Source organism: Scardinius erythrophthalmus, assembly GCF_964197995.2.
Source record: "Scardinius erythrophthalmus genome assembly, chromosome: 4".
NCBI classification, from domain to species: domain Eukaryota; kingdom Metazoa; phylum Chordata; class Actinopteri; order Cypriniformes; family Leuciscidae; genus Scardinius; species Scardinius erythrophthalmus.
This window is the reverse complement of record NC_138224.1, coordinates 22,622,164-22,635,914: the sequence shown is the minus strand read 5'-3', so window position 1 is coordinate 22,635,914 and position 13,751 is coordinate 22,622,164. Positions and strand designations below refer to the sequence as shown.

The 13,751-nt window shown below is 38.2% G+C and overlaps 1 protein-coding gene across 1 annotated transcript in view; it reads right to left on the bottom strand.

Moving 5' to 3' along the window:
• Window positions 1-973: 973 nt before the first annotated feature.
• LOC308689230 (uncharacterized protein) overlaps window positions 974-13,751 on the bottom strand; it is a 29,628-nt gene continuing 16,850 nt past the window's right edge. The window contains exons 5-9 of the mRNA XM_081362864.1: window positions 5,701-5,811; window positions 5,482-5,602; window positions 4,857-5,130; window positions 4,197-4,249; window positions 974-4,103 (exon numbers count right to left, since the gene is read on the bottom strand). Coding sequence (XP_081218990.1) covers window positions 2,884-4,103; window positions 4,197-4,249; window positions 4,857-5,130; window positions 5,482-5,602; window positions 5,701-5,811 — 1,779 coding nt within the window. The 3' untranslated portion in view covers window positions 974-2,883. The remainder of the gene's footprint in view (window positions 4,104-4,196; window positions 4,250-4,856; window positions 5,131-5,481; window positions 5,603-5,700; window positions 5,812-13,751) is intronic.

The window sequence follows — 13,751 nt, the reverse complement described above, 5'->3', positions numbered from 1 at the left end:
TGAAATATAACTTAACACGGTTATAAGGCCATTCAGAGTAAGTGCTTTGTGTTTGTGTGGTTTCAGTTGTTCCTATATCTTTAGGTATATTTAGAATTAATTTTATTACAAAAATTTTAGTGAATCGTGATTCGTTCTTAAAATCGCTAGTACATCGCTGAGTGATTGAGAACCAGTATTTGGTTATGGTTACACTTGAATTGGTTACAAAATATATGTATAAGATGATAAAACACAGTAAAATTTTACCCAGGATGTGTGTAGCATGTTACCTGAGACAGCCAGAGAGAGAGGGTGCCATTGGGGAATTCAGTATGGCCTACGGAAAACCCAGTTTTCCAGGAAGGCAGAGCTCAGGTAGAAAAGAAGAGCAAAGGCCCAAAAAATCAACAACAGTTACAATCTTCTTTCATCCCTTGAAATGCTCCTTTCAATACACAGAGCATCTGTGATAGATCTGGAAGATTATTAATGAAGTTATCTTTAGTAATTAAAATAGTTCTACCAGTTTGGTAATGCTGAGCAGGCTGAGTGACCTTGGCTAAGCGCATATCAGACACAAGGTGTCAGTAAACATTCTTCTAAAATGTTTAATATTTTAAATCATTTTCATTATCGATGCAAGTATTGAAATCATCTACAATCACATCTCTATCAACAGAAACTACAAGATCTGACAGAAAATCAGCTAATTCTTAAAGAAAGTCTGTATACTGTAGCAAGAACAAAGCAGGGCTCGTGTTTATAGCAATGACCTGGGGGATAGATTTATTAAATCTATAATAAAATAAAAAATTGATTAAATTTCTCATTTAAATGAATATATTTATCTGATTTGAGCCAAGTTTCTGTCAAACAGTGCATCTAATTTATGATCAGTAATCATTTATTTTACAATTAGTGATTTAGATGAAAGTGATTTAATATTCAGAAGCTCAAGCTTTAGAAAATAATTATCTTGATTTTTTTTTTTCATTAACATCTTTTCTTTTTCAGACGAGCTAACAAGCATTTTGCAGAACAGACACAGTCTCTAAATTAGATGATGCAGTCACTATGTGTTGTAATTTATTTGAGCTACTTGACAACTCAAGCCAGCTAACATAGGTTGGTTAAGCTTGTCTGTCTGCTTCCTGATCTGAGCCCCAGTTAATCAACTATGAACACTGTGAAGACTTTGAGCCAGATTTTGAGAAAAGGAGAGTGGCACCTTTTTCTGAGGGATAGAGACATCTTTCTTTAGCAGGTCAGGTCTACAGCAACTTAGACAACTAGCCATTCATTGACAATAACTTACTTTGATATGAAGAGAAGGGCCAGAGCAGTATCTGACATTGTTTTTGTGAGTTCACACACCATTTTAAAACAATCTTTAGTTGTAGTTATTGATGAGATGAAGATTTAAAGTTTATTTTTTTGGAAATTACAATTAGTTAATTAAAATGAATGAATGAATGAACGAACGAACAATGAAATGTGAATTCAACAGATTAACTTTTTTTTTTTTAATGCAATTTTTTAATTGTTAAGGGCTTGTTTTTATTAAATTGTAATAAAGGGCATTGGATCCAGATGATGTCATAACGGCCTGTATGCTTCAACTTGTCCTTCAGCTTCTTTATCTCTCGTTGCTTTCTTCTTTTTCTGCATTTTAAAAACATACCTAATGTGCCAAACCTTTATTTTTTTTATTGATTTTACGGTACATCACTGCTACCTTGAATTACTTTTTATGTATGCAAATAGAAAATAGGCTACACAGCTGTTTATAAAATAATAAAAAAAATTACATGCACCACATTATGAGATTTTTAATTCCCCACTTTAAGTTGTCGACACATTTATTTAGTTAAGTATGAGGCTATAATATTCAGCACATTACATTAATAGTTGCATACTGAGGATGATGCTATCGTAAATGATATTAGAAAAACCTAAATCTAAAAGAAAAACTAACAGTGGGCTCCAAACCTATATTTCTACAGAAAATATCCATGGCACGAAACTGTTTTACACATTAGTAATGCAAGAAAATGTTGAAGCTGTTCTTCAAATGACTTTAACAACTGCAGAGCCTCAGATTAGAAGGAAACAGAGTTGAAACATTTTAATTAAAGGGACAGTTCACCCCAACTTATTTACTCACTCTTATGTCTGCTAGTCTTCTTAAGTCTTAGTTTTGTGTGGAAAACAGACTGGAACTTTACGGGATAGTTCACCCAAAAATGAAAATTTCATCATTTACACACCCTCATGTTGTTCCAAAACTGTATGATTTTCTTTTTCTGCTGAACACAAAAGAAGATATTTTGAAGAATGTCAGTAACCAAACAGTTGATGGGCCCCAATGAAAGAAACAGGTTTGGAACAACATAAGGGTGACCTCACCTTCAGTAAGCTGTTTTCTTTTCTTTTTTTTTAAGAAAATTATTTTTGATAAACCATATGGTTTGGTTTACAAATAAGACTGATCTAGTTATCAACTCAATGACTGAACAGCTCAGAAGAAGGGGAATATTATCATTGAATAAACAACCTGAATTTCAATTTGTTACTTACAGAAAGAAATCATCTGTTTTAAGACTTGGAATATAATGCATAAACTGTATGGATTATAATTATACTCTCCAGACTTTTTGCCATTTTTAGAGCTTGAAAGATGTGGTCAATTATGATCTGTCAATTGGAAAAGAGCTGTGGAGAGATTATTTTAAAAAAAATTCTGATTCACAGAAAACAGTGTAAACAGGTTTGGACATGGACATTAGTCATGAGGGTGAGTAAATAATGACAGGATTTCAATTTTTGATTGAACCATTACTTTAAAGATCATAGTTGTTTTTTAACCCACACAAGGCACTCAGGATGACAAAGTGATTTAAGTCAAACACTGTGACTCTTCATGTGCCTGTTCAAGTGTGTACGACACGTGTAAGCCTTTGGGCACAGAGGACATGGGAACGGCCTCTTCCCAATATGAGTGTACATGTGCTTGCTCAAGTCATAGCGTCGGATGAATCGTTTCCCACACTGTAAGCAGCAGTGTGGACGCTCTCCAGTGTGAAAGCACATGTGAGCCGTCAGGTGACTCGAAACCACAAATTTCTTGCCGCAGATTTTACACTGATACGGCTTCTCTCCCGTGTGAGAACGCAGATGCACCTGCAGGCATCCGGCAGAGACAAAACCCTTTCCGCACTGATGACAAACGTATGGCTTCTCCCCAGTGTGAATTCTAATGTGGATTTTCAAATTCCCAGATAGTGAAAACTGCTTCTCGCAGTATGGACAAATGTGCGGCCGCTCGCCAGAATGACATCTCATGTGGGATTTTAATTGGATTTTGCTGTAAAACCGCTTTCCGCATTGCGAACAAAGGAGAGGTTTCTCGCCCGTGTGGTTTGAAAGGTGGGCGAGTAGGCTGCTGTTTGCTGAAAAGCACTTCCCACACTGGTCGCATATATATGGCCTGAACTCTGCATGTGTCTTCAGGTGGCTTCTTAATTCGCTGTCGACGCTAAATGTCAAATCACAAAAACGACACTTTCCTGGCTGCCGTTCCGGTTTAGATTGGTGGACGTCTTGAACTTTATGAGTCTTCTGGTGGATTAAACTGGCTCGGTACGACCCGAAAGTCTCATTGCATTGTTTACAGGTATAGTTCCTTTTAACACTGGGAGTTCGATGAGCTCGTCGGTGACTGACTAATCTTGACAGACTTGTGAACAGCCGTCCACATTCAGGGCATTTGTGTGTGGTTTTCTCTTTGTGCAGCCTGTTGTGTCTGTATAGGGTCCTGAGGGATCTAAAGTGGGCAGTGCATTTGATGCACTTAAAAACTCTGGTATTGCAGCTGGTGCTCTTATGCGCCGCCAGCTGCGTCAAATCGTCAAAAACTTGCCCACACTGAAGACACTCATGTGTCCCTGCCTGGGTGTGTATTTCCTGGTGCTTGACAAGATCAGAGCGATAGATGAAGTATTTTGTGCACTGTTGACATTTGTGTACGGTCCTGCCTGCATAGTGAAAGCCTTTAGAAGGTGTGTTTGGGAAGTTGTCGACAGCAGGCCGCTGTGGCACAGCAGTCTGAAAAATTAAATCACCTAAAGGAAAACATGGGACAAACAGAGTGGTTCAGTCTAAAGATGATGAAAAGGTATAATGAGAACCTTGACAGATATTCGGAAGGGCTGTACCTGTATGAGCATCATTGGTGGATGACGGTACACTTGGCTCTTCTGAGTTACTCCTACAAAAAGAATAAACAGGACAATGAAACATTTCATATCTTAATTCAGGAACAAATTTCATAGTAATGTGCTCAGTCCTCAAAAATAGACACTCGGAGATTTTCAATCACAAATAGACTAATAATGGGGAATATTACTCAAAGCAGACATTTTGACAAAAGTCTGACAGTAATCATCTTAATTATAGAATTTTGGGAATTTGTTGCACAAGATGCACTCAGAAATTACATATCAAATGATTACCTACACCATTAGCACCAACACTGAAAAATGACTTCATTTGAGTGTGACAAACAACTTAAATTTCACTGTGTTCATCATACAAAATGGCCTTATTGCTGATTTTGGAGCTTGAACCATTGACCTCATTGACTTTTTATTGTATGGACAAAAACAGCTGAAATATTCTTCAAATAACTTTCTTTGTGTCATACAGAAAAAAATAATTACAAATCTAAAGACATGAGGGTGATAGAAATGATTTTTGCACTATTCCTTCAAGATAAAATAAATAAATAAATAATCAATCTAGTTAACTTCAGTAGTAGCTGGTTGTTATATAACTAGCTGACCATTCTGCCCACACCTAGTAATATGGTAACATACCGTTGCAATTCATCAGCATTTGAGTTTGTTAACTTTTCTCCATCACTGTCTCTGGAGAACTCTGATGATTCACAGCTGGAGCTGGATCCCACATCCTGGACATTTGGATCACCTGTCACAGTCTCCTTTTCCACACCATGTTGTTGGTTTGGCAGGTTTTTAGAATCAAGTGGGAGTAACTTTCCATCATCATTGTGCTGGTTTATGACTGAGTCGCCAACAGGCGGCAGTGACAATGATGAAACTATTCGATCCTCAACTATTGATGGAAGAACTTTCAAAATACAAATGTGAAAACAAAATTAGCCATTGACCAATAGTGCTTAATTACTGTATTTTTCTAGTAATAGAATTGGGTCTTAATCTTTATCTGGGGCTTCCTTGGTTAGCCAGATAAGTTTTGGTATATCTCAACATAAATTTGTGATTTTCCATTTTTATCTAGAAAGCTTTATACATCTATATTAAAGAAGCAGTGAATTAGAATTCTCAAACCTGCTTGCTGGGCGAAGTAGATATCTCAGGTTTGTGTCAAACAATTCTCTAACATATCTGATTAACCAAGCAAGCCAAGTTCAACCTAAAGCATATGGAATAACTCTAATATTCAAGGACTAGATTTTACCATTTTTTTCCAAAGTCCCACAAACATCTGTTTGCAGCAAGGATAGCAAATTGTGTGATTTACAAACAGAGTCCACACATGCATCTAGCTCCCCAGGGAGACAGCTGAGCAACAGTGAAAGCTGAAATGAAAGAAAGTCAAGTTTCACACATTACAAACACAAACAAATTCCTTAGCTGGCCTTAATCATTCAGATATGATACGTGTGTATCATCAGACCTGTTTGAAGTTTGGTACAGGCAGAAGTTGCTCCAATCTGGAGAGGAAAAAGCCAACGAGAACTTGCAGTGCTTTATCAAAGTCAGGACCATATTCGACTGGAAATACTTCCTGAAATACAAAAACAATTTCACCTGAAGTTTTCATGCAAACCTATCTGAAAAACAGGCATTATTTTTTTTCCAACTTCCACTGCAGTTCATAGCACCTATGCGGCAGGCTGGACATCAATAGCATTAAATGTCTTTAGCACGTTCACAAGCCTTTGAAATTAATCATGGTTGAGAACACGTAAATTAATCCTATGGAGCTATTCATATTGGGAACGAACATTCACTCATTGACAAAGTTACACATTATACACTTGCAATGACAAGGTCATTTTTTTACTGTATGAATTAAATATACACAGATATTTAAAGCTGCAAAAGTTATTCCGTCAAGAGCAGTGAGTGATATTCTGTTTGTCTGTTGTTTGATTAACATTAAGCACACAGACAGAAGCAGGTTTATTAGGCTGCTGTCACTTTAAGAGCTGCACGGATCCAATATATTAATCACACCCACGCTTTTTTTCTCAACTGTTTACTCCACCTAAGACATAGCTGACTATGAACATGAATACATGAATACTCAACAAGACAGGCATTTTGACATAATTGTGTGCATGTATTTGGCCATTTAAGCTGTGGAACAGAACTGAAATCAGGATTACACGCTGTCCAAGAGGCAGCTTCTTGTAGGCGTGAGTAGGACCTACTTTACTTATTGCGCCTAATAACATTAATCATGTCACTCATATTATACACTTGCAATGCCAAGGTCATGGGTTTGATTCCCAATTTATGTGTGGAGACAGTGGGGTATTAGTTAAGAAGGGTAGTTACAGTACAGGGTTTCTTTTAACCCTCTGGGCTTCTTCGGGTCAAAAATGACCCAAAACTTTTACGTTTTGAATTTTTTTTTTTTTTTGCTTCATCGGAATGGGATGACACTTGGTAACTTTTGTCGTATTAGCTATGTGAACACACACAAAAATCATGGACATGATTCGGATATGTTAAAGGGTCGTAAAAAAAAAGTCACACTTAGCTTCCTCCGGGTCAAAAATGACCGACATAGGAAATGAATGGGAAATACGAAAAAACACTAAAACTCAGAGAAACTTTTGGTGGTACAAACTACAAATCAGCCACTGTGCAGAAAAAAAAGTGCACAGCAATAAAGGGGTGACACTCTAAAACATCAAGAGTGCAAATATGACCAATCAAAAGTTACAGCATTTGGAAAAGAGATAGCCTTTTTGTACAGTCTTTGACACCCCCTCATGGGCAATTTTTTCTCCATGAAGAATATCTTGTCATAAAAGCAATAGATTATGTTAATTTTGGGCTCATTTTAATTGTAATAATATGCTGTAAAAAATGAAGTGCCATTTTCAATGATCTGTGAATGTTTCATGAGCTGTATGATGTTTTTGACACATTGCAGTACATTATTTTATAGATTATGAAAAAAAGAAATTCTATTTATCAGCATATAACTCAGCAATACTTAAGAGTTTTTCAAAGTGGATACATTCACTGTAAAGTTCAGATTTTAAGCTTTCAAATGATATCAACTTTGTGTTAAGGCAAAAATTTTGAAAAATATGGTAATGAATATTTTCGCAGCTAGGTGGCGCCTGCTGGCGGTACACTCGGTTTTAGAGGGATTACTCAGCACTCGTTAGGAGTTAATAAATGTGATTAGATGCATTAAAAAGCTGAGATCCTAAGATTTAAAATGATATATAATTTGTGTTGTTCCATTCAGTGGTTGCTTAGTAATTAATTTTTTTCTTTCCGAATGGGAATCAAAATAAATAAATAAAATAAATAAATAAAAAAGCTATAGGCAGCCTATAGGCGGTTATAGGACATGACACATATTTATATATTTTTAAAGCCACTAGATGGCGCTCTTCTCTTCTTTTTTTCTTAGGCCTGCACTCTATTTTGATGTGAAATGGTGCATTTATTGAAAAAAAAAAAAAAAAAAAAAAATATATATATATATATATATATATATATATATATATATATATATATATTCTAATGGAAAAAATAGCTCATAAAAATTATATAATTAATGCAAAGTATCATAAAAATCTTTAAAAATTCTAAATAATATTAAAAAAATATTATTGAACAAAAATATATTTGATTGGTTTTCCTGGAAAAAAAAAAAAGTTACATTTTAAAGGGTTAGTTCACCCAAAAATGAAAATTATGTCATTAATGACTCACTCTCATGTCGTTCCAAGCCCGTAAGACCTCCGTTCATCTTCGGAACACAGTTTAAGATATTTTAGATTTAGTCCGAGAGCTTTCTGTTCCTCCATTGAAAGTCAATGGACAGCATACTGTTGTTCACGTCCAGAAAGGCAATACAGACATCATCAAAGTAGTCAATGTGACATCAGTGGCTCGATCTTAAGTTTATCAAGCGACGAGAATACTTTTTGTGCGCAAAAAGTAAACAAAAATAATGACTTTATTCCACTATTCATTTCCTTCTCTTTGGTCTCGAGCTATTTCACGTAGTGTAACTGCGTAGCGCGTCTGTGTTGTACGTCACACGTAGGCTCACTATTGGCCGACGCTGGTCATGTGTGATGCGTATGATGTACAACACAGACGCGCTACGCAGTTACACTACGTGAAATAGCTCGAGGCCCAGAGAGAAGGAAATGAATAGTGGAATAAAGTCGTTATTTTTGTTTACTTTTTGCGCACAAAAAGTATTCTCGTCGCTTGATAAACTTAAGATCGAGCCACTGATGTCACATGGACTACTTTGATGATGTCTGTATTGCCTTTCTGGACGTGAACAGTATGCCGTCCATTGACTTTCAATGGAGGAACAGAAAGCTCTCGGACTAAATCTAAAATATCTTAAACTGTGTTCCGAAGATGAACGGAGGTCTTACGGGCTTGGAACGACATGAGAGTGAGTCATTAATGACATAATTTTCATTTTTGGGTGAACTAACCCTTTAATATTTGATATATGATATTTGATCAGATATTTTAAGTCTGTAAAATAAATGTAAATTATATTTAAAAATTGAAAATGATATAAGCAACATACATGTTTCACATTATTTTTGTGAGAAGAAAGCAACCCTACACCTCCTGAAAATGAACACCAGTGTCTTACTGTAGCATTAGCTACATTAAAGGCACACTATGCAAGAATTGTACCTTAATAGTTCAAGTTCAAGTTCAAGTAGACTTTATTGTCATTTCAACCATATACAGTTCAGTACACAGAGAAACGAAACAACGTTCCTCCAGGACCAAGGTGCTACATACAACATAAATTAACAACACAAAAGAAACAAACAGCAAAGTGCATGTGCAAATGTGCAATCAAAAAGAGCTACAGAAAAACACGACAACGTAACACGTTACAGTACTTTTTGTGATGAGGTATGAGTTGAAGTAGTAGGAAGAGCAACAATAAACAACAGTAAAAACAACTGACATTCTTAAGATAGCAGCAGTAAGAGCAAATCAGAGCAAATCAGGTAGGTGGGTATGGACAAAAGGTGGTTGTAAATCAGAAAGATTGTGCGTGTGTGTTTATCAGTTCAGTCCTGATGTTATTCAGTTCATCTGAATGATTTGTGTGTTTATTGTGTGTGTGTGTGTATATCGGTCCAGTCCCTTTGTGTTGAGGAGACGGATGGCTTGCGGGTAAAAACTGTTACATAGTCTGGATGTGAGTGCCCGAATGCTTCGGTACCTTTTTCCAGATGGCAGTAGGGTAAAGAGTGAGTTTGAGGGGTGTGTTCGGTCAGCCACAATGCTGGTGGCTTTACGGATGCAGCGTGTGATGTATATGTCTTCGATAGAGGGGAGAGAGATCTCGATGATCTTCTCAGCTGTCCTCACTATCCGCTGTAGGGTCTTGCGGTCAGATGTGGTACAATTGCCAAACCAGACAGTGATGCAGCTGCTCAGGATACTCTCAATGGTTCCTCTATAGAAGGTGGTGAGGATTGGTGGTGGAAGCTGGGCTTTTCTCAGCCTTCTCAGGAAGAAAAGACGTTGTTGGGCTTTCTTGTGCAGAGAGCTGGTGTTGAGGGACCAGGTGAGGTTCTCTTCTAGGTGGACACCCAGGAATTTTGTGCTCTTGACGATCTCCACAGAAGAGCCGTCGATGCTGAGCGGAGAGTGATTGCTCCGTGTCCTCCTGAAGTCAACAACCACCTCTTTTGTCTTATCGACGTTCAGAGACAGGTTGTTGTATTTACACCAGTCCGTTAGCCTCTGCACTTCCTCTCTGTATGCTGACTCGTCGTTCTTGCTGATAAGACCCACCACGGTCGTATCATCAGCAAACTTGATAATATGATTGGAACTATGTGTCGCTACACAATCATGAGTCAGCAGCGTGAACAGCAGGGGACTGAGCACACACCCCTGAGGGGCCCCAGTGCTCAGTGTGGTGGTGCTGGAGATATAGTTCCCAATCCGCACTGCCTGAGGTCTTTCGGTCAGAAAGTCCAGGATCCAGTTACAGAGGGAGGTGTTCAGGCCCAACAAGCTCAGCTTCCCGATCAGGTGCTGGGGAATGATTGTATTGAATGCTGAGCTGAAATCTATGTACAACATTCTGACGTAAGTATCCTTCTTGTCAAGGTGTGTCAATGCCAAGTGGAGTGTGGTAGAAATGGCGTCATCCGTCGAACGGTTTTGACGATACGCAAACTGCAATGGGTCCATTAAGGGGGGCAGCAGGGTCTTGATGTGTCTCATGACGAGCCGCTCGAAGCATTTCATGATGATGGATGTGAGTGCGACCGGACGGTAGTCATTTAGACAGGACACAGAAGACTTCTTCGGCACGGGGACGATGGTGGTAGACTTGAAGCATGTGGGAACGATGGCGCTGCTCAGAGAAATGTTAAAGATGTCGGTGAGAACATCTGCTAGCTGTTCTGCACATTCTCTGAGCACTCTGCCTGGGATGTTGTCTGGTCCAGCAGCTTTACGTGAGTTGACTCTGCGCAGAGTTTTCCTCTCATCAGCCGTGGTGAGACACAGCACCTGGTCGTTCGGAGGAGGGGTGGTCTTCCTCGCCGTCACGTCGTTCCTCATGTTGAACCGTGCATAGAAGCTATTTAGCGTATTCGGAAGGGAGCCGAGCTTCAAAGTCATTTCGGTGGTAAACAAACTCATAGTAGGGCGAATCATCCTGGTAGTAAAGCTTGGGGGGGACGCCGCTGGAAAAACCAGCAATGCAAGTTTGAGAGGAGCACCCCCGACAAATCTCGCGAGAATCACGCATTTCAGACGTGATTCTTGGAAGACTAGACGATGGAAAAAAAGCGCGGTCAGAAGAGTGTAGGAAAAGGAAAAGAGAATTTGTCCGCGTGAGGAACCAGACAAGAGTCCCACTCGGTCAGGCTTTCACTTGTTGGCGCGAGCTAAAAAGCAGCACTGGATGCAACAGCGATGCTGACCTGGCGATCTTGTTGATGGACTAGTATGTAAATCTCTTATTTGTAAACTTGTTTGCGTTCTATGTTGTATGTTGTTGCGCTTGCTTGTAGTATGTAATTTTTTTATGATGCTGTTCATTCATCCATTGTTGATAATTAGACCAGTCCAATAATTTCCACATGTCTAGCTAGCTTTCGATTATCAGAGCTGTTAGCAGACTTGCTAACAAACACTCGTTTCTCTTACGTGTTTTTGCGTTGTTTTATTGCCTAGCTTGCCACACAAGCTAGTTTGCCAGCTGAACTCAGGTGTTGTGAGGTGTATTTAACAGGTAGTCCTTTGTCTGGTTCCGATTTCTAATAGCGTGTGTACTGTGCTTATACAAACTTTAGCTGACTAACAGTGAACTTCCCGACTGTAACTTTACTTGAAATTGTGCTTTTTTAGCTGCAATAATGTAAAAACTTTATAAGCCAGCAAACGTGGTAGGCTACTTTATTATTATAAAGTAGTCTAACACTTGACATAAACTTATTATCCTTTTACCATCATCAGTAGTTCAGTAGACTATGCAGTATGCAGTAGCCTAATATTTGTATGAAATTGTGAAACATTACCTGGTCAATATCTTCAGAGTCTATCTGTGCCTGTTCCATGCCCGACGCTTCTACCCTACCGAACAGCTACTAGTGTACAGGGTGGGGGTGGGTATTTACAACAGTGCAAGTATTCCTGTTTGACAAAAACCCAATTTCTACATAATGTGCCTTTAAAAGTAAGTGTCATTTTAACGCCAAGTTTAAACCAGGGGGTTTAGGGGTTCAGGTTGCCCTATATTAGGTTTATTTCACAACAATTATTTGACTGAAAGAATTCAGTGTTTGTCTATAGATAATTATATTTCTACTCATTTAATAGTGAAGACAGGTGTTCCTCAAGGATCAATTTTAGGACCAATTTTATTTTCTATCTATATAAATGAACTTGGCGTAGGATTACAGACAGTAAATGTACACTTATGCAGATCAGGGCTCGACATTAGAGACGTTATTAGAGTTCTTCTAGATTTAGTCGGTCTCAGTCTTTTCTGTTTCTTTGTGTGATTGAGATCAGATCATACCGGCTATTGTCAGACTACAGAGATTCTAATTATTGGACCAAAAACTTCCTCACATAATTATAAGGATAAAAGTATAAATTATAAGGGTAGCAACCTTTTTATTTGTGCATGTCATTTTTGCACTCTCCTTACAAAATGAGGTGGAGTGCTTGAGAAGGGGTTAAGAAAGTGAGAAGTATTCCTCTATTACAGCTCATCTTCATTAGTCAAGGGGACAAATGCTTTTAGGCATGATACACTTCTGTCCCATGACAAAAGTAAATGCCACCAGCATTGTAGCGCTGCACAGAGGGTAAAAGAACCTGATGCACCAAAGCTGTTATTCAAGGAGTGCAAAAAATGGAGCAGGCTTTGTTTGAAAAAAATGAGGAACATTGATGTACACAGCCTACTAAGGAGGAGCTACCTTTCAGTCAATTTCCCTCTCTTCCTGGGCTCATCCAAAGAACATGTAGAAAACGTCCAGACTGCTATGATTCTGACAAAGCGTGTGCTAGGTGTGTATGCCTTTATCACCAACAATTGTAAACTGCTATGTTTTGTTTTGTTTTTTTAATCGGAGAATAAACAGAATATGTTTGCTCTTTTTACAGCTTCATAAGCATCATATATGACATGAAGAGGGAAAAACTAATGGAGACTTTGAAGAAGACCAATTACTTCTCCATTATGATTGATGCGCCAACTGATGCAGGAAAAACTGAAAATGAGCTGATATATGTCCGCTTCCTGGGAGAAAAAGGGCCAGTAAATGCCTACCTCTCTATTCAGGATGTAAAACAGGGAACTGCTGCTGGAATTCTGAATGCCTTTTATACAGGTAATGTATGGGTGTCATTTTAACCTAATCAGAGGTGTAAAATATTCGAGTAATTTTACTTGATTACTGTACTTAAGTATTATTTTGGGGGATTTTTACTTTACTTGAGTACAATTAAAAATCGGTACTTTTACTTTTACTTAATTACATTTTTTAAGAAAAAAAAGTACTTTTTACTCCTTACAATTTTATTTACAGTCAAAAAGTACTTCTTTTTTGGAGATCACTTCATTCTATTTTTCCTTGCTATTACCAAACCAATTGAATTGCACTGATGCCTAGTTTAATTAAGTTAAGTGTCTAGTCTAATTTAATGAGATTTGTTTTCACATTTCACCAAATTGGTCAGACATGTTCATTGGTCCTTTGGAAGTGACGTCATGTCGCATCTATTACCACAATGCACAGCACCTTGACCTAGAAATTAGAGAAATTATAACAGTCATTCTCAGGGGGACAATCCAGCAGCCGAAGAGCATACCACCCCCGGGGGCCGCCATTGGCTAACAAGCCATCACCTGCTGTTAGCATTCCATTGACTTCCATTCATTTTGGTAGGAGTGTAACGGTTCACAAAATTCACGGTTCGGTTTGGTTCGGTACGGTTCGATACAGCAAA